The 20,018-nt window shown below is 34.4% G+C and overlaps 1 protein-coding gene across 5 annotated transcripts in view; it reads right to left on the bottom strand.

The window, feature by feature from the left end:
* The window catches only part of aspg (asparaginase homolog (S. cerevisiae)), a 43,970-nt gene extending 23,952 nt beyond the window's left edge, over positions 1–20,018 (bottom strand). Inside the window, exons 1-8 of one of the 5 annotated variants that reach the window (XM_056476825.1) lie at positions 19,717–20,018; positions 15,647–15,776; positions 14,717–14,752; positions 9,162–9,273; positions 8,094–8,219; positions 5,953–6,036; positions 4,534–4,660; positions 719–831 (exon numbers count right to left, since the gene is read on the bottom strand). In XM_056476825.1, the coding sequence (XP_056332800.1) occupies positions 719–831; positions 4,534–4,660; positions 5,953–6,036; positions 8,094–8,219; positions 9,162–9,273; positions 14,717–14,752; positions 15,647–15,776; positions 19,717–19,996 (1,008 nt within the window). In that variant the 5' untranslated portion in view covers positions 19,997–20,018. The remainder of the gene's footprint in view (positions 1–718; positions 832–4,533; positions 4,661–5,952; positions 6,037–8,093; positions 8,220–9,161; positions 9,274–14,716; positions 14,753–15,646; positions 15,777–19,716) is intronic. The other 4 variants (XM_056476826.1, XM_056476828.1, XM_056476827.1 and 1 more) reach the window with 4 other exon arrangements.

Below are 20,018 nucleotides of genomic sequence, written 5' to 3'. Positions count from 1 at the left end.
GTCCGGTAACATATGCTGAACCAAACTATACTAAAAAAGCCTTGCATGATGGCAGAATAGATCTGATTTAAACATCTGAATCTTCTTAATAACAATAAATCTAATTCAAACACTTCTTAATGGAAATGTTTACCAATTTCTGTAGGCCTGAGCATCTTTTAAAACAAGGAACATGTAGGCCTGTCAATAATCAATATAACTTATCGCACAACACATGGACATGACCTCAATCATTTTTTGTGGTGCAATATACATCGCCCATACATAAAAACCATTTAAACTAACATTTTAGCTGATTGCGCAACATCTCTATCTCTATTGAAGGTGTCAGTGTCGGTATGGTTATAAAAAAACTATTTTTTTAATGTGGGTGTCTGACAACTGAAAATAGATCTAGCAGCCTCTGTTATTTTTTCTGCTAACATTTAATATTATTATTTATTTAGGAAATGCGTTTTCACATTCTGATCCCAATGCCTAATTATTTAATATTGTGATCATATTATATTTGTCATTCTGGCATTATTAAATGACTGGCATAAAATGGCCTCAAAATGACAATAATATTGTTTATCATAATATATTTTGGTGCAAAATATCATACAACAAAAAAAAATAGATATCATGACAGGCCTAAGAACATGTTCTTGTGCTGAATGAAGAGATTTGGGAAATAATTATGTGGCAAATAAAGGCAGACATTACCACACAGCCTTACTGTATCAGCAGTGATCCCTGGGAAGAGTCGCAGGAGACCCACGTTACGGTTCATCTGGGTGTTGACAGTGAATTTAGCGGTTGTATTGGCTCGCCACACAGTGTCCCAGTTAACTGAAGAGTAATAATAATAACTACAATTAAATTGGCAACGACTTAACGCTGGTTTTATTTGTGACTTAACACTTAAACATATTTTTTAATGTGTTACTACATATTAATAAACTAATGATAATTGTGAGACTACATGGAACGTTTGTACTTTTTAATTCATTTCTCACAGCACATGATTATTAAAGCGAAGAGCAAAAGAAATACTAAAAATAGGGAAAACACTTAATTAAAATCATAAAAATTGTTATTAATTTCCTTTTAAATAGAAAATAAAAATAAAATTGTATTTTTTGTTAAACTAGTTAAAAGGAAATTTATATTTTATATGATTTTAGTTCCTTTTTTTTTGCTGTTCACATTAGTTAAAATGTACTAAAGTAATCATTTACCCAACATTCAGAATGTACATTCATATGTACAGTACATTCAGATTATTAAAAAGCATAATAATGACTATTTTATGTTGCAGTTTCTTCCAAATTAAAAAAAAATTCACATTAGTTTTATTATTAAAAGGTATACAAAAAGGCTTAATTATTTACTCACTTCAAGTCAACCAATTAGGTTTTCATTCATTCATTCATTCATTCATTTTCTCTTTGGTTCAGTCCCTTTATTAAAAAGGGGTCGCCACAGCGGAATGAACCACCAACTTTTCCAGCATATGTTTTGTGCAACGGATGCCCTTCCACCTGCAACCCATCACTGGGAAACACCCATACACTCTCATTCACACACATACATTACAGACAATTTAACACCATGAGAACTTGCAAACTCCACAGAGAAATGCCAACTGACCCAGCCGAGGCTCGAACCAGCGACGTTCTTGCTGTGACACCCCAATTAGGTTTTCACAATTTAAAAAGCACCATAAAAAATATGAACTTTTGAAATATTCAAAGTCTTCCAAAATGGCAGCTTAATGCAAGAAACCAAGAAAAATACAAGTGATAATACACCATATATAAGCCACACAAGCCACTTTTATAACTTATATAACTTAAAGGGATAGTTTCCCCACAACTTTAAAATCGTTTGTAATTATTTCTCACCTATCACTCGTCACAAACTTGTTTGAGTTTCTTTTATTCTGTTAAATATAAAAATATATAAATATATTTTGAATGAAATTGAATTTATTTATTTAACAGGGACATGCACAAAAATACATTAACCTCGAAAATGAAAGAAACATTGTGCCAGGATTTAGCAAGATTGCTATTTTCTACCTGCAGTCCCTGGACAGGTAAATCTTAGAATAATCAAAGAAAAAAAATGAAATAATAATAAAATAATAATAATAAATAAAAAATTAAATTTACAGTTATTTAAAACATTCAGACTCAATCACATACAGACTAAACCCAAAATCAAACACAACACTGTTGTAGTTTGTGCATGTGATTAATTCTGCTGGAAGAGTATTCCATTGACTTGTGGCTATAAAAAAAGATGATTGGCCAAAAGAGGTTTTACATCTAGGGACAATAGACTCCCCTCTTACCATGGAGCATGTCAGTCGAGATGTTTTCTCTGATGATTTTAAAAATAAAACAAATGTTGGAATATTTAATCAGATTATCAAAACTCAAAAGGCTATGTTTTTTTAAAAGATATTACAGTGATGGTACAGTCGAGATTTTTTTTTCATGGATTTTAAGTGCTCTCTTGTATAATGATTCCAGAGGGTGTTAGAGATGATGGCTGGCTGGGGCCAGCTCGTTATACAAAATGTGGAACCTTTAAATACATACTAGAGGCATCATATATCAAGGAATCTCTAATATGTATAACATTTCTGAGATTTAAAAAAAAAAATTTAAATATAAAGTTTCTATGTTAGAACATGTTAGAAATCTGTAACCATTGGTTTTCATAGTATTTGTTTTTCCAACTATGGAAACCAATGCAGGGTTCGATGCTAAGAATTTTTTCTACTGGCCTGATCGGACCAGTGGTTCAGATTTTTATCTGCCCTGCCAATATTTTCACTGGCCCCAGCTGGCCACACGAGTGGCCCACTGGTCCCCCCCAAAAAAGAAAGGTTAATAGCTATTTCTTAGCCACATATTTTAAATAATGTGTCAAAAATGTTTGTAAATCTAGAATTTAAATATATAAAAAAGTTAATAAATATATACAGAGCAAAGTGTTATGCAAACAAAAATAGCAGTATGGAAAATATTTAGGTATTTTATTGCAAAACAAAAGGAGGCTGACCTGCCAAACTCACGGCAAACTGTACAAAACATAATTTCATTATTTTTTATGTTGTGTTGTACCCACGTAACTGTCTGCTTCCAAGATGTTATAAACAGACGTTTTCTTTTAGCATCATTATTTGATGTTTCCATCTTTTTGATGTACTGGTTGTTACGGAAAAAAAATACCATGCTCACAACTAGGCTTGGGTGGTAAAATAATATGGTATACCGCGGAATCTAAAAATAGCAACGATGTCAGTTTCAATACCGTTATACCGTCATAAAAACAATGCACTTATATAGGAGACAAGTATTAAATATTATTTATTTAATGCCTAAAAATGCGTAAGCATGACTGTTATCACGGGATAGTGTGGAGGAGAGAGAGAGAGAGAGGTGAGGTAGAATGGCAAGTGATCTGGTCTCGAAAAAGAATACAACCTCTGCAGTTTGGCCGTATTTCGGGTTTCGACCGAACGAGAAGGGAGACGTGGTAAATACAAACTAGAGGTCTGCATTCCCTCTGCTGTACCGCGGGAGCCACAGGACCCGACCAGATTTCTTGTGGTGCAGGAATACATTTCCGAATAAAGCCTGGGAACGGTCGGTAACTCTGGTGTAATTTGAACGGAAGTGGGCGGTCTAACAATATTGCTCCCGAGCGAGTGAGTGCTTTGGTGCTGTCTATGTGTGTGTGTGTGTGTGTGTGTGTGTGTGTGTGTGTGTGTGCGTGTGTGTGTGTGTGTGTGTGTGTGTGTGTATGTGTGAGTAAATGAGTGAGAGTGTCCTCCGCAGATCTCTAATACAAACCAGACAAACAGGTGACTGCAATCCTAAGGTCACATATATGGTATTCAGTTTTTGAATGGTTTAGGCACAAGCCAACAGTTTGGTGACGCTGTCTGAGCCTTACATCATTTTTTATTATGCACGGTAATACCATATACCGAGGTAAAATAGGGAGGAGGTTTGACGGTCTCAAAATATCAAAAATATCAACCACCCAAGCCTACTCACAACATCCAATCAGATATGAGGAACTGAAAAGATATAAGGTTTTTACAACATCACAGAGAAGGTAGCATTTAAAGGCTTAAAAGCACAAACTCTTTCTCAATTCTAAGACGCAATTGACAAATAGTCGCAGGCAAATTAAACTTTAATGACAAAGCAGCACGGTTCAGATCGGGCCAGTATCGATTCTGTCTACTGTCCCAAGCGTCTCACCCGCTGGCCCCGGGTCATCGGGCAGTCTTTATTGTTGAGCCCTGCAATTGTTAAAGATTTCTAACATTTTTCAAAATAACTTATTTAATGTCCAACAGTAAACGGAAACTCAGGAAGTCATGAAACAAACTTTTTTGGGGTGAACTATCCCTTTAAATTGTGCAATTCAGTCTTGGTCTCACTTTAAAGAGTAACTAATACATACTGAAAATTTTGGACAAACGAATCCATTAACACACTCATAAGGTCTAAGGAAATGGTGGCTCACTTTTAATGTCGACTTCAGCATTGGCCAATGGTGGCAGGTTTGGGGAGTTAAATGCGTTAAAGCTTCCGGCGTCCACTTTTGTGACCCGATTGCCCCTGTACAGCTTATGATGAAAATAGAGACAAACCTGGAAAGAACGAAAACAGAGCATGCTCAAAATAAACATTTTAGTCGGCTAAAAACACCAAGACTTTTCTCAAAAACACAGATCATTAGAGAATAATCTGAAAAAAAATGTTAAATGTCTAGTAAATTGCTTTGAAAATGTTGTTAATTCATTTTTTAATTCAATGTAATCTCAACTGAAACATAAAGAGAGGGCGGGACATAGAGTAGCCCCACCCCTCTATAAAAACCAGCCAGTAGCTTTTTGTTTTTATCACAGCTCTGCCAGTGAGAGTGTTTGCGATCAAGCGGATCAAATGAAAAGCAAATGAGAAGCATCCTGAAGGGGCCGGGCATGCCAGATACTAGAGAGCATTTGATTGGTCGAGATTTGATGAGACACTGAAGTATGATGACGACGTGAAAAAAACGTTTACACATTTAGCTGGAGGTGAAAAACTACCGTCTTTAGATGTTTATATCAGGTTTATATCTTCTAAATGTGAATTTTGTCACTATTATGTAGCACACTAGCTTATTTATGATTATTATAGATTATATATATTATAGATTATTATTAAAACTAACATACTGATACTGACAACTAAATAAAAAAAACTTTATTTTAACTTCATGGGAGCTTTAAAAACAATGTAAAAATCAATATTAACTTCTCATCCATTTTTTCATTGCTGTGCTCATTATTCTTGTGGATGTCTAGCCAAAAAGTGATGATCTCTGTGTTTTACGTAATGTTAAACACCCCTAAAACTCTGCAACCGGAAGAAAGAAAAAGCAAACGTGCAGTGTAGAATGGATGCTCAGCACCTTGTCACACTGCTGAAGTTAAAAAAAACATGCCTCTGTCATCAAAACAACTTGAAAAATATGCTAGTCTCAAGATAAAACTGCATTGGTGGACACACAGTCATACGGAATCACAAATACGGGACAGTATGTTGCTACATGGAACAAAACAAGACGACGACAAGGTTTGTTTGAGCCCGGGTCAACCATGGCTCATTATTATATGTATATATAATTAACGCTATAATCTCTCGGCTCTATTTTAAACATGGCGGTTCTTTTGTTTTCATTCTGGCTTGTTGCGTAAGCGAATGACGGTTCTCTGTAAACCAATAGCGTTCAGCTATCAGCTATCATGTTTGGTACCCTTTTGAAAGGGTGCCGAAAAAGTGGTGTGGTACGGTTCGGTTCGGTACGACTTTTGACAGTGGAAACGGCCATAAAAGTGTACCAAACCAAACCATACCATACCACTCAGTGGAAAGGGGCCAAAAAAAATAAACTCACCTCGGGGATGACAAACTGTCCAGCTATTAACAGCGCCCCCAATAGGTTGTCTCTCCCATCATTCCTCATCTCATAGATGGGCACCTGCCAAACACAAAATGGCTGTTAATCGAATAGACAAGTCAACATTGAGATTTTTTGATGATCAGTAGTTACACCATGCAGGGCTTCCCCAAAGTCTGAACTGCAGGTTAGAGAATTTCAGTTTAGAGAATTCAATCCACACTCTACACTGAACAAAAAATGATTCATTAGATTTACTACATTTTTTAAAGGTTAGTGATTGCAAACAATTTATATTGGCTGAATTTAAACAAACAAATTAAGTTGAAAATTACTAACTCAAAAATTTTGATCAAAATTTTAAATCCAATGAATGTTTTTTTCAGTGTACATCATATTTCAAGATCACCAATTATGTGTAAAAGATTAAAAGTGTGGATTTACTACTTACTACTTCTTGTACACATGCAAAACGTGGGTCACACTTTGTTTTAATGTACAATTCACGCTTTTACCAAACCATTAAGTAAGACTTTAAGCTCAATAGCCTACGTATAAACTAATAAAGCTGCTTCTTAATAGTTAGTAGAGGTTATTAGGGTAGGATTAAGGATGTAAAATAAGATCCTACTTTATAAGTGCTAATAAACAGTTTATAAATCTTAATAGGCAGGTAATAAGACAGTCGTAAATGGTGTGAATTGTTATCTAAAGTGTTACCAAAACGTAATAATGTTAGTTTTTAAATGTCTTATCAGCCATGGTCTGAAATGAAACCAATTGAAAATGTTCTTGTGTGTGACATAATTCTAGTATTTGATTTATGACAGGTGACAGCCTGAGCTGCTGTGCAGAGATTACAGTTCCTTTATTTACATTAAATATTAATTGGTTAACTTCTGCCATGCAAAATACATAAAAGTGGCTGTTTAGTTGGGAGAAGAATAGAGTAAATAGTCTAGTTACATAAACAGTGTGTATTCTGATGTGAATAAACCACTTTGTTCAATTATATTTGAAAATAATGGTTATTGCCATTTCCATTCTGGTGAAATACATCTATTAACTAAAAATGATCAGTTATCTGATGCCATCTCAACCAAAACTAAACAAGGTGGATTTCAGCTGATATCCAAAGAAACTGTGGTGTGGTCCGATTGAAATATGAATTCAACATGAATCAAAAACATCTAAATGAAACAAAACATTTTATGACATCACAAGATGCTACATACCAGTTGAAGGCAAAATTATTAGTCATTAGTCAAATATTTGTCTTGTTTTTTATTTTATTAAATGTTTTTTATTTAATTATTATTATTATTCATTCATTCATTCATTCATTCATTCATTCATTCTTCTTCGGCTTAGTCCCTTAATTAATCAGGGGTCGCCACAGCGGAATGAACCGCCAACTTATCCAGCATATGTTTTACGCAGCGGATGCCCTTTCAGCCGCAACCTAGCACTGGGAAACCCATACACTCCCATTCACATTCATACACTACAGACAATTTGGCTTATTCAATTCACCTATAGCGCATGTCTTTGGACTGTGGGAGAACCGGAGCACCCGGAAGAAACCCACGTGAACTAATACCCCCATAAGATATCCTTTTTTTTTTAACAAACAACTGTTGCCCAATGACTTGTCCAATTAAACTAACTTGCCTAATTAATTGGGCTAAGCCTTCAAATCGCACTTTAAGCTGAATACTAGTATCTTGAAATGAGAGCTAAAAAAATATTATGCACTGCCATTATGGCAAAAACAAAAGAAATTATTTTATTAGAAATTTGTTTTTAAAACTATTAGGTTTAAACATTTGTATAAAAATTCTCTTTGGAAAAGCTTCATATATAAATAATAAAAAAATTCACAAGAGGGCTAATTATTTTGTCTCCAAATGTATCTGCATAATAAAACCAGTTTTTATTTGTTGTTGTTTTATTTGTTGGTTTCATTTGGTTCTGATTTCAACATGACAGTGAGAATGCCAAGCAAACAAACCAAAAGAGGGAATTACATGTAAACATGGCGTAAGTCTATTTTTCAAAATTCGCAATTTGTGCTCATGAAAGAAAGTCATATGTGTTTGGTTAAACAAAAACGTGAGTCAATGATTTATATAGGTTACCTGTGATCCAGTAAGGATGACTGGTTTCCCCAGGTTCTCACACATAAAGGATAAGGCAGATGCAGTGTAAGCCATAGTGTCTGTACCGTGCAGGATGACAAAACCATCATATTGCTCATAGTGTTTCTGTGAACATGAGGAAGAAAAGTGATGTATTTACCAACATGAACAAACAATGAACAATTCTTGTACAGCATTTATAAATCATAGCTCAACATTTAATAATGCATCATTAAAATCCAAAACTGAGCTTGCTATAGGGTATAAGCGGAGCTTGGGTTTCTTCCCATACTGATAAACTTCTGGTGAATGGTTAATGTGACTTTTTCCTTTTACAGCATCGATGTTGTAATGTAATTAAAATACAATCAGTTAAATAGACTTCAGCATTCCTTTAGTTGCTCAAGTGTAAAACGAGACAAAAAGCCATTTACTCGCAAGTGCCTGTCAGGCTAGCGAAGAAGCTCCATTGAATATACTGGGGTAAAATAAATGTTCATATTTTAAAGGCATGATGGGGAAAAATGCAGTTTAATGCAGTGCTTCTTGTACAATCTAAGACCCACTTTATATCGGATATCACTCAGCCAGTGGAGATCTCTGATTTTTAAAGAAAACAGACCTTAAACGTGCCAATTTTGTAATGGCATACAGTTCATCGGATGCGCTTAACCCAGATTATTGACAAATTAAAAGTCCTTTAGAATACTTCCGCATATACCCTATAAGTTAATGCAAAGTGTATTAACAAGAACAATAAACAACTGTAATTTCACTAACGTTAAAACATGAATATTTTAATAAATGCATTGATTATTTTTTTGTTTATGTCAAATGCATTAACTAGCATTAATTGTGTGTCCTTCATTGTAAAGTGTTGCCGAAATATACGATTGTAATATACAAGCTGAACAAATGACTGTGTTTGGCTGCAATTTTTGTGATTTAAAGCTCATAAATAATTCTCCAAATTCCCAAAATGCATCTAAACTGTTGAATTTCACAAAGCAAAATAAAAATAAATAAATAAATAAAAGCCAAATGTGAAGATGGTTAAAAGTAAAGCACCTCGATGTCTTTTCCAATAGTGGCCCAGTCATCTGTGGTCATATTGCAGGAGTCGAGGAGGGGTGAGTACTCTAAAACTGTGTATACAATCCTCTTATTCTGTTTGGACAATCTAGAATGGGGGAAAATAGACATTTTTATTTTAAAAAAAGCTACATTTTAACACAATAACCCTAAAACAAGCACTAAAAGCAAAGCAAACTTCTTTATTAAAGCGATAGTTAAATTAAAAATGAACATTTTCTCACTATTTACTCACCCTCGAGTGGTTTCAAGAGTTTCCTTTTTCTGTTGAACGCAAAAAAAAGATATTTCGAAAAATGTTTGAAAGCCTGTAATCACTGGTTCCCGTCATAGAAATGGATGTCTATGGTTACTGGTTTCCAACATTTTTCAAACAAATTTCCTTTGTGTTCAACACAATAAAGAAACTCAAACGGTGTAAAAGATGACAGAATCTTCAGTTATGGGTGAACTATTATGAAAGTCAGAATGACCCATTATTTCAGGCAGATTATTTATTTACAGTGGAATTAAACTGACTGATTTCAAGGGCACCAACCTTAGCTAAATTAAAACCATTTGTGCGTCAATGGGAGAGTAAATGTTGTGAAGCAGCAGACTTCAGACTTTGCTCAAGGCTGGAGGGGTGGGCTCAAGGTGTTATTGTAATGAAGAGGGAAGCACTGGGGGATTTTCCACATTTAACAACAGACAGCGAGCACATTAGCATGATTTGTCTTAATTAAATACTGGCAGCTTATCCTAAAACCAAATGCATATTTATGTGGCCTGATGCTGTTCCATTGGGCCACCCTTGTTAGGCGCACAAATGAGCTAATAGAGTACTCAAAAGACATGCAGAAGGGAGCAGCCCAAGCCTTAAGCAGAGCATAAAAATGAACGCATTATAATCATTAACTCACCTTCATTTGTTTCCTAACCCTTATGAGTTTCTTTCTTCTGTTGAACAGAAGATATTTTGAAGAATGTTCAAAACCCATAGCTTTTGAATTCCATGGTTGTTATTTTTTTTCCCTACTGTGGATGGGAATGGCTACTGGTTTCCAAAATCCTCCAAAATATAATTTTTTTTTCATTTAACAGTAGAAAGAATCTAGGAAACAACAGAGGGTGAAGTTAATGATGACAGAATTTAAATTCTCCATTCCAATTTCCATTTAAAAATCCATTATGATTCTGCAAATCGCTCAAAAAATAAATAAATAAATAAATAAATAAAAATCAAGCAAATTTCACAAACGCTCCCAATTTTTTTATTGCCGCAGATTTCCTGCATATTTTGGGCAATTACGACACTGTTCAAGTTCCCACTGCACCACACAGTGTCAGTTTTATATTTGAAAACATCATAGTATTTGTGAATAAAAAGTGTGAGTTGTCAATACATGCTTTTTTCCGGTGTGTCACATGGCAACGCGCATTCAAAGCCTGTTTGAACAAGACCACATGAGTTGTATCAATCACTTTACTTCTATATACAACACAATCTCATGGTAATTCATAAACTTTTGATTAAGTGACTAATTCATATTCATGCCATTCATTAAGTGGCATAATCTCATTCGTACAATTTAGTTCGATTTGCTCAACCTCCAATGACGGTTGGGTTTAGGGGTGGGGTTGGTGCCGTGCCTCCTTTTTAAAATCGTACATTTTTGTAAGACTGAGCTCGTAAAAACTCATACGAATGAACCACTAAACTGACCGTTGGTAGCCAAATAAGTAGGAATGTAACTTGTCCTTGGCCGATATATCGGCAAGCTAAATATATCAACCGAAATTTGGCATTTTTCAAATATGGGCATGGGCGGATACATTTTTCTGTTAGAGGTGGGACTTTTTATTTTGATGGTGCAGGAGACTTTTATTTTGACAGCACTGCAGACTGAGGACATTGTGCTTATATTATTCCCTACATTTGAGCACATTCTGCACTTCGTCATATCAAAGACTATAAAATACACAAGACATGTAACTCGTATATCTTTTTTTAATGGGAAAAAGTGTAACGGAATAAATCCCCGCCTACTAGTACAGGATTTCTGTATGGCGAATAATGCCCGCCTTCTATTACAGGGGCCAATCATCGATCGCTATAGACTGACGATACTCTGTGGGAGGGGCTTGGACCAGACATGAGGTTCTGCAGATTTTGTGTGATTTGGATGTTTAGACATGAAACTAAAGAGACAGTTGTTGTTTAATTTTATTGGTGATTCCTAATTATGAAGTTAAATGGTAAGCTTGGCAAGCAGTTTTGGAAAGTTCCCCATTCAGACAGTATGCCCGAGCATACTGCCCGAGAGGTGTTTCAAAGATGGTCACCGAGTAAAATGACTTGCCTTTGAGGGACTTTGGTCATATACCGGTTGAAAATTGATTTAAATGTGTTACAATTCAAATTAGATGAGATGGCAACTTTTAAATGGTTTATGTGAAGAGATTATAACAAAAGTTTATGTGAATGAAACTTTCGAAAAAGTTTGTGATATTTTCTGTACATCTAACTTCTTATCATATTAGTGTTCATACAGGTAAGTTTACAGTGTTTACTTTGTTTACAGTGGTAACCCAGGCTTTTCGACACGGTAAAGTCTAGATCGGATATGCGGCCGGCCGGCCGGCAGTGCAATATGCACATTAATAAAGCAGCATTTTTTATGACACTGTATAACAATAATTAATATTTTTACAGTCAAGTGACGATTGGGTTTAGGGTTGGGGTGGGGTAGGCAATAAAAAATACAATTTATTGGGTAATTTAATAGATAACATAAATTATACTCGGTACAACAACTGTTTTTACGTTACTGTGACGGTTATGTTTAGGGTTGGGGTGGGGGTAGACGTTAATAAAATACAATAAATGGGAAATTTTATAAATAATTCTCATTAACTTCCGGCCACAAACGTATGCGATCTAGCAACAACCATTTCGACACACAATATCACTGCTGTTCATATTGCGCCACCTGCTGGCAGAAAGAGAATCGGCAGTTCATTTAGCTCGTCTGCTTTTTCTTTAAAAAGACCATTGTGTTTAAGATTTGAGTTTAATTATACTGTATACAATTTACATTAAAAACAGATCATGCTGCTTGTCTGCTGCTTGGATCATGAATTTATGAATGTAAATTTAAGTTCGTTTACGTGAAGAGATTTCTTCTGTTTGTGTAACTTAATAGATTTGTGGTTTGTTAATGTCTTCATCTCATTTTGTTTTGAAAATGCTAAAAGTGAGAACATTGAATCATGAATCGAATCGTTCAGTGAATCACTGTATCCCTACATATAAGCATACAGGTTTATCCATCCATGCATCTCCAAAATATTCTTGCATGCACAGCAGTGATAACAAACATATTGTCTGCAAGTAATAGCAAGCATCTCAGATATAAACAACATGCTATGTTACAACTGTTGAGAGAAAATCAATTTAAAATAAAATATGAGACAAAATACTATATTTATAACAAGGCACAAAACTTTGTAATATTTTGTAACATTCTTCTTTAGCATATATCTCTTTACACACATAAAATCCTGACTTGCCCCATTTATTCAAAGTCCAAATATATATGAAATATTAGCATAATGCCACCCATACACATGTGCAGAAACTGGCCAGGCTTTACTAAATTGTAGTGTTTTATTATTATGACATGAAGATGCTTTGTGTTTTATTTTGTGTTTATTTTGTCACAAAGTAAAAAAAGGGACTTGTACAAAGTTACTTGTATTTTCCGAAGTAATTTAATTGTGCATAATTACATGTAACTAACCCTAACCCCAACCATACGGAAAATACATGTAATCAATTGGTATTACTCAACAGTTAAATAAATACACTGACTGAAAAAAGTCTTGTCATCAATCCCAGTTGTAAGAGCAACAAATAATAACTTGACTTCTAATAGATCATTTATAAAGTGGCAGAAGGTCGATTATTCTGATGAATCATCTGTTGAACTGCATCCCAATCATCACAAATACTGCACAAGACCTATTGGAACCCTCGTGGACCCAAGAAATCAGTCAAGTTTGGTGAAAAAAAAATCATGGGTTGGGGTTACATTCAGTATGGGGGCGTGAGAGAGATTTGCAGAGTGGATGACAACATCAACAGCCGGAGACATCAAGACATTTGTGCTGCCTGTTACATTACAAACCACATGAGAGGGCAAATTCTTCAGCAGGACAGCGCTCCTTCTCATACTTCAGCCTCCAAATCAAAGTTCCTGAAAACAAAGGACAAGGTGCTCCAGGATTGGCTAGGCCAGTCACCAGACATGAACATTATTGAGCATGTCTGGGGTAAGATGAAGAAGGAGGCATTGAAGATGAATCCAAAAAATCTTGATGAATTCTGGGAGTCCTGCAAGAACGCTTTCTTTGCCATTCCAGATGACTTTAATAATACGTTATTTGAGTCATTGCAGAGATGTATGGATGCAGTCCTCCAAGCTCATGGGAGTCAAACACAATATTAAATTTGTTTCCACTGCACCATAACTTTATATTCTATACTGTACATTATTTTTGTGAAGTGGCAAGACTTTTGTCAAAGCAAAGTCAGACCTTACTGTCCTAATTGAATAATTAAAAATCAAGGCATGATCATATTTTATTTTGGTAAAATATGCGTAATCTAGAGGCCTTTGCCTTCAATACAAGCCACTTCTGATACTAAATGATCAACTAGTAGTCAAGTTATTATTTCTTGTTCCTGAAACTTGGATAGGCGATAAGACTTTTGCCAGGTACTATAACACGAACTCCATAAAACAAATACATATGTTTTTTTTTTTTTTTTTACTAAAAAACTTAATGTGAAAATAGTAGCTCAAATAATGCTTGTAAAGTTGATTCTGATCAATCTACACTATTAAAATCTGACTTGGACATGAACTGATATACCAGTGCCACATTTTTTTATTGTTTGTGCCTACTTCTGGAAATTTAGAAGATGAAATTGTGATTATTATGGGGCATTATATTTCAGATACACTCTTGAGGTATTCGGCCAATCACAATGCACTAGCATAGCTGGCCAATCATGGATTTTTCAGAAGAAGCAGCTTTGAACAAACCAGAACTCAATCAAATAGTTTCAGACAGAGTGGAAAAAAGATGCTGCAAAAAAATTTACCGTATGTAAAAAAAACTAATGTATATTTTGAGACATTTGCACCCAATAAACAAAATAACAAAAGGCTGATCTTTTAAAGTAGCAGTATACTGTTTCTTTATATAATGCCGCAATAAATTGCTCCAGCGAATGTATGGGATAAAACTGCTGTCAGCTAGAAACAAATGACAGTTCAAACTACTATCATATGGTCATATTTAATCTGCTATAGCAATCTCTGAGAGCTTGAAGCATTACTGTATAGCCATAACCACTGTACCGAGACTAACCAGCAAACTTATAGAACAAATCATGCAGACATGTTCATACAGAGTTCGGCAAACATGTGCAAGGACATAAACATCCCACAAGGGCAAACATTATGCTACCAGTAATACAGCACCCATGAAACAGAGGATCAGCTGTATGAGGGGACCTCCTGCCAAAACAACACACATTTATATACTTATATCTATATGATTTTCAGTTGTGTAAAAAAATGAAGAAACAGTATCCTGGAAGGAGACAAAAGCACTTTCAATAGAGTGTTTTATTTTTTTTTTTTTAAGATTTGTGTTTATTAATGTTCTTGCAGAAACTGTTACTGAATTATTGATTTTAACTAGCTAGCTAACAAATTGTCAGTAGTCTTGAAGTGAACAGTCTTAAAATTCCAATAAAATAAAACACAAGGGAATTTAAAGTGCACTCCATTTTTTTTTAAAAAACATCGATCTATTAAACAATTGAGTTTTACCACTTTACAATATATTCAACCGATCTATGGGTCTGGCGGGAGCACTTTTAGCTTAGCTTAGCATAAATCATTGAATCGGATTAGACCATTAGCATAAAAAATGATCAGAGTTTTGATTATTTTCCAACTTAAATTATTTCTATTCAGGCTCTGTGTAATATCATTGCACCTGCTGCAGTCATGGTACATATTGTATAGTATATACAATAGTATAGTTCCTATCCATATTGGCCTAAAAATCTCAACAACATCTCATTTTCTGTTGCTCTTAGTACACAACGTAACTACAGAAGACTCAAGGTTTAAATAGGAAACTTTTTTTGAGTAAGTTGCTAATGGTCTAATCCGATTCAATGATCTATGCTAAGCTAAACTAAACATACTCCCGCCGTACCTGGTGATCAACTAAATGGATTCAAAATATTTTAAAAAAAAAGGGTTCCTTTTAAGAATGAGGCAATAAAAGCAGAACACAAAAATGGAAACCTGCACTTTGCACACAAATAGAAGAGGTGCACCTATAAACACACCAACACCTCCACAAAAGTCTAATTTGATGGCATTTGTGTGACTTACGGCAGCACCAGCGTGTTCTCCGGAGGCTTGTAGTAGTCGTACAGTCTCGTCTGTTGTGCGTATTGCTCATCATGCAGAATGGGCAGTTTGCGTAGAGTTTCAACAAAAGCATTGGGCTCTGGAGACAAAACTGAAAATGTAGAAAAGAATAAAAGTTTTTTTTTGGAGGGAAGACATTATCTGATTAATAAAAAAAACATGTATGTGCCAAACTCATGTTTGCTACCCTTGGGTTTATGATGACCAGAATTCAGCAGAGATCATCCCATAGATATTTAATAGAGTTTGGGTGAATTACAAAAAAATATTCTAGTATATTTATGTAATTTTATGTAATATATGCTGGATGATTTTTCATGTTTGATGAAAAAAAAAAATTTGCAATTTAACTACACTCATAGAAATAAAGGTATGCGAACTGTCACTGGGGTGGTGCCTTTTCAAAAGGTACACATTTGTACTTAAAGGGTCCATATTGGTACCTCAAAATTATATATTAGTACGTAAAAATTAAGAGGAACACTTTTGTACTTTTTAAGGTACAAATATGTACCCTTAAGGTATTAATATGGACCTTTTAGGTACAAATTTGTACCTTTGAAACGGTACCACCCCAGTGACAGTTCGCGTACCTTTATTTCTGAGAGTGTACAGTGCGTATTAATACGTGCCTAATGGATAGACACACACACTTATAGAAAAGAGACCAGTTGAAAGTTCTCAATTTCTCTGAACTTAGTGGATTTACTAGGTTTGTGGTTGATTAAAATGTTTATTTATATTATAACATAACTATTTTATTTATATTTTACATAAATATATAATATATTATATGCGTAATTTGGAAGAAATGTTATCAGACATTTATAGACAATAGAGAGTTATTCCACAAAGAGAACAAATGCTATTTTTCTGAAACACATGGTTCTTACTTAAGGGTTTTTATCTTGTTTCTGGTCCAAATATGTAAAGTCTTGAATCAAGAAGTGTTTTCTTGACAAGCAAATAATATTTTCTAGCTTTTAAAAATCAAAAAAAATCTAAAAGTAATGTTTTTCTTTAAAATGAGCTAAATAATCTGCCAATGATCTAATTTCAAAGCGAAAACCAGCTTATGTTGCTTGTTTTACATAAAAACCTGCTTAGTTTTGACATTATTTCTCAAAACAAAGACCAATATTTTTTCTTTAAAAAATGCTGCTTGATTTAAGCATGTATATTATACATATATGCATTTATAAACAATATTGTCATTTAGAGCTTTTAGTCTTGGCCAGAATAACAAAGGTTTAATTTACTGGGATTGAAAATCAGGATTGTTCCACCAGATACTGCTCTTTTAACTCTTCTAAACGAGAAAACATTGCTTCTGTGTGTAAAAAAAGAAAAGAAAATGCCAATCTATTGTATAGTCAAGTCAATTAAATACCTTTACAACTGAAATGCAACACTGAAATCTTAAAATTCTAAGAAAAGTCCTTGGAGTCTTGGAGAATTGCTTGTTGACTTGTTGCAAGTTCAAGCTGTACAGTAGAATAAAGCAGCAGACTGTTTCCCATTTGACTAAAGTTGAGCATTTGTAACTAGCCAAACCAGTTTTTGTATAACTGAGCAACTTGGAGAGTCCAAATATCCATATATCAAGGTTGATTTACACTGTGTTTACAGTATTTCTGTTACATAATACGTCTTCTGCCCTTGAACTCTGAAAAAACTATTTAATAGAGTCAAATGTTTTTGTGTTTGACCTCTTTTTTGCAGAACTGTTTGTTTTAGATAAGATTTCTTTTAAAGATTAAGTAACGTGCAGAAACTGGTACTAAAGCCCAGTGTCGGTACAGATGACTTACTGTATACAGATGCCAATATTTGAACATCTATTCATAGTATTTGATAAAGTCATAAAACATAATCAGTGTCCTCTTCAGACCAATTCTGCTGGAATACTGTAAACAAAACCACTCCTGAAGCACTCCTCCCATTCACATTTATTACTTTATATAAGCATGTCACTATGTAATGTTGGGAATTCTTGAAAACAACCTTCCCTGGTGTACAGCATTTAGAGATGATCTTACTGAATCAGTCACTGTATTAAAGTAACATATTCATTTAATTTAGGTTTATAAAACATTTTAATAAGTGTCACGCTCACCTAATTTTATTTGGGTTTTCTATTTAATAAAACCATTAATATTACATCATTATTATTTTTTTATTTTTTATTTTTTTATTGCAATACATTTTAAATGTTAAAAACTTATTCTTGTGATGCAGATATAATTATTCAGTCTTTAGTTTCCCACAATCCTTCAGAAATCATTCTGATATGCAGATTTGATGGTTAAGAATTAACAATGTTAAAAAATGTTTTTGTTATTTAATATTTATTCTTCAGTGTTTGTATGTGTGTGACAATGAGATTAAATTGATGATAAGAAGAGCCATTATTATTAACTGCTTTAATAATGATAATTGAGCAGCAGCATATTTCAATACTTTTTGAAGGCTCGAGACACTGAAGACTGAAAATTCAGCTGTGATAATCTTACAAAAATTTTATCCAATTAAGGCAGCACAATTTATCGTTTCAGCATCTATATCGCAATGTGCGAGTCTGCAATAATTTAGTTGGGATTATAGTTGACCAGACAATACAGTTAACAGCATAGTGGAGTAATTTCAAATTGTAACCTTAGAGTTAAAGTTTATTATTTGAACGTGTTTTATGACCTGACTGTAAGAAATTAAAGCAAATTTAAGCCATTTGGGCACATAAAATGAAACCTTTGTAGCTTAAAGATTAATTGTAGATTATATTATTATTTGCTCAAAGCGATAGTGTTATTATTATTATTAATATTATTATTATTAGGTAATTATTTAATTTCTGCTTTTGAATGAAATCATAGAAGTCATAAGTTATTGTTTTTTTTGCATCTTTTCATTGTTCATTCGCTTGGCTTTATATGTATATATATAATGCAGATACACTCCCCTGCAGAATCATCCCAATCCATCTAAAATTATGATCTCTTTACAAGCTATTCAAGTCATCTGCTGAAATTGCATTTATATCGCAATATATATTGCAGTGAATGAATATATTGCAAAGTCAGTTTTTTTCCAATATTGTGCAGCCCTAAATATAATAAGTAATGAGTATAGGTTCATTTAATTGCCTTTAAAATGAAATAACTGAACATAGACATGAGAGGTTGAGAAAAATGCTCATTTTAGTTCAAAATTTTAGATGGCGCTTAGAGGTTTTTGCATCTGAACTCTTTATATAAATATGATATTATTTTTTAAATGACCTGGACTATTTTTGAGACTGACAAGACACAATTTAAACATAAATAAATAAATAAGAGTGTGATCACCTAACATCTGTAACACTGACAGATATTTAAATTAAAAAAAGATGCTGCAAAAAGAATTACAAGCTGTTACCTTTCTCTTGATTTTTCCTCTTTATTAAAATTCTACTTAATATTATTCCCTAACATATCTTATTCATATCATTGTTTACAAACGATACTTTGTTTTATATTCATCATAATGCAATTACTACATTCTAGGTTTAACACCTTCAAATTCTTCTGGGGACCACAGTAGATTCACCCTCAATTCATCATTTTCCAAAACATTTTCAAAGTTGTTGCCTTTTTTCTTTTTAGAAACATGTGGAGGTCATCAAATGCCATAAACATGTACTACTAGGCATGTTGTATCTGCAAGTATGCAATATTGCATCATACAGTAAGTGACCCCGCATGCAAGCAGGTGTTTTTCCCCACAAAAACAGCAATAACACTCATTTTTGACCTTGTGGGGACATTCTTGGTCCTCCTGAGGAAAACAAAATCATAAATCACACAGACTGAAGTATTCTGAAAATGTAAGACTGCAGAATGCAAGTTGAGTTTAGGGGTAACTTCAGGGGTTGCTTGAGGAGGACAGAATGTACAGTATGTACAGTACAAACATTACATCTTTAGGAAGTCCTCATAAATCATGAAAACTCCAATTGTGTGTCTGTGTGTGTGTGAGCTGCTGGCATTGTTTACCGTTATTATGATACGTCATCCCGATGGTCCCGCCGGTGTTGATAACCAGGACCCTCGCCTCGACATTGGGGCTCACATCAGGAGGAGACTCGGAGCTGCTCGAGAACCTCCGGCGACTCTGACCGGCTGCGCTCCGGGACAGAGACTTCTGCGACTGAAACGCGTCCGACTGATTTAACTTGCTGCGGGAAAGAGCTCGACACAGCGAAGTCATGCTTGCTGAGGACGGAGCCGATGTGCTGTGTTTCCATTCCGCCATATCTGAGGCGCTTTTAGCCATCCGAAAAGCGGCCGATCCTTAA

The sequence above is a fragment of the Danio aesculapii genome, chromosome 17, assembly GCF_903798145.1.
Source record: "Danio aesculapii chromosome 17, fDanAes4.1, whole genome shotgun sequence".
Lineage (NCBI taxonomy): Eukaryota > Metazoa > Chordata > Actinopteri > Cypriniformes > Danionidae > Danio > Danio aesculapii.
This window is presented reverse-complemented; position numbering and strand designations above follow the sequence as displayed.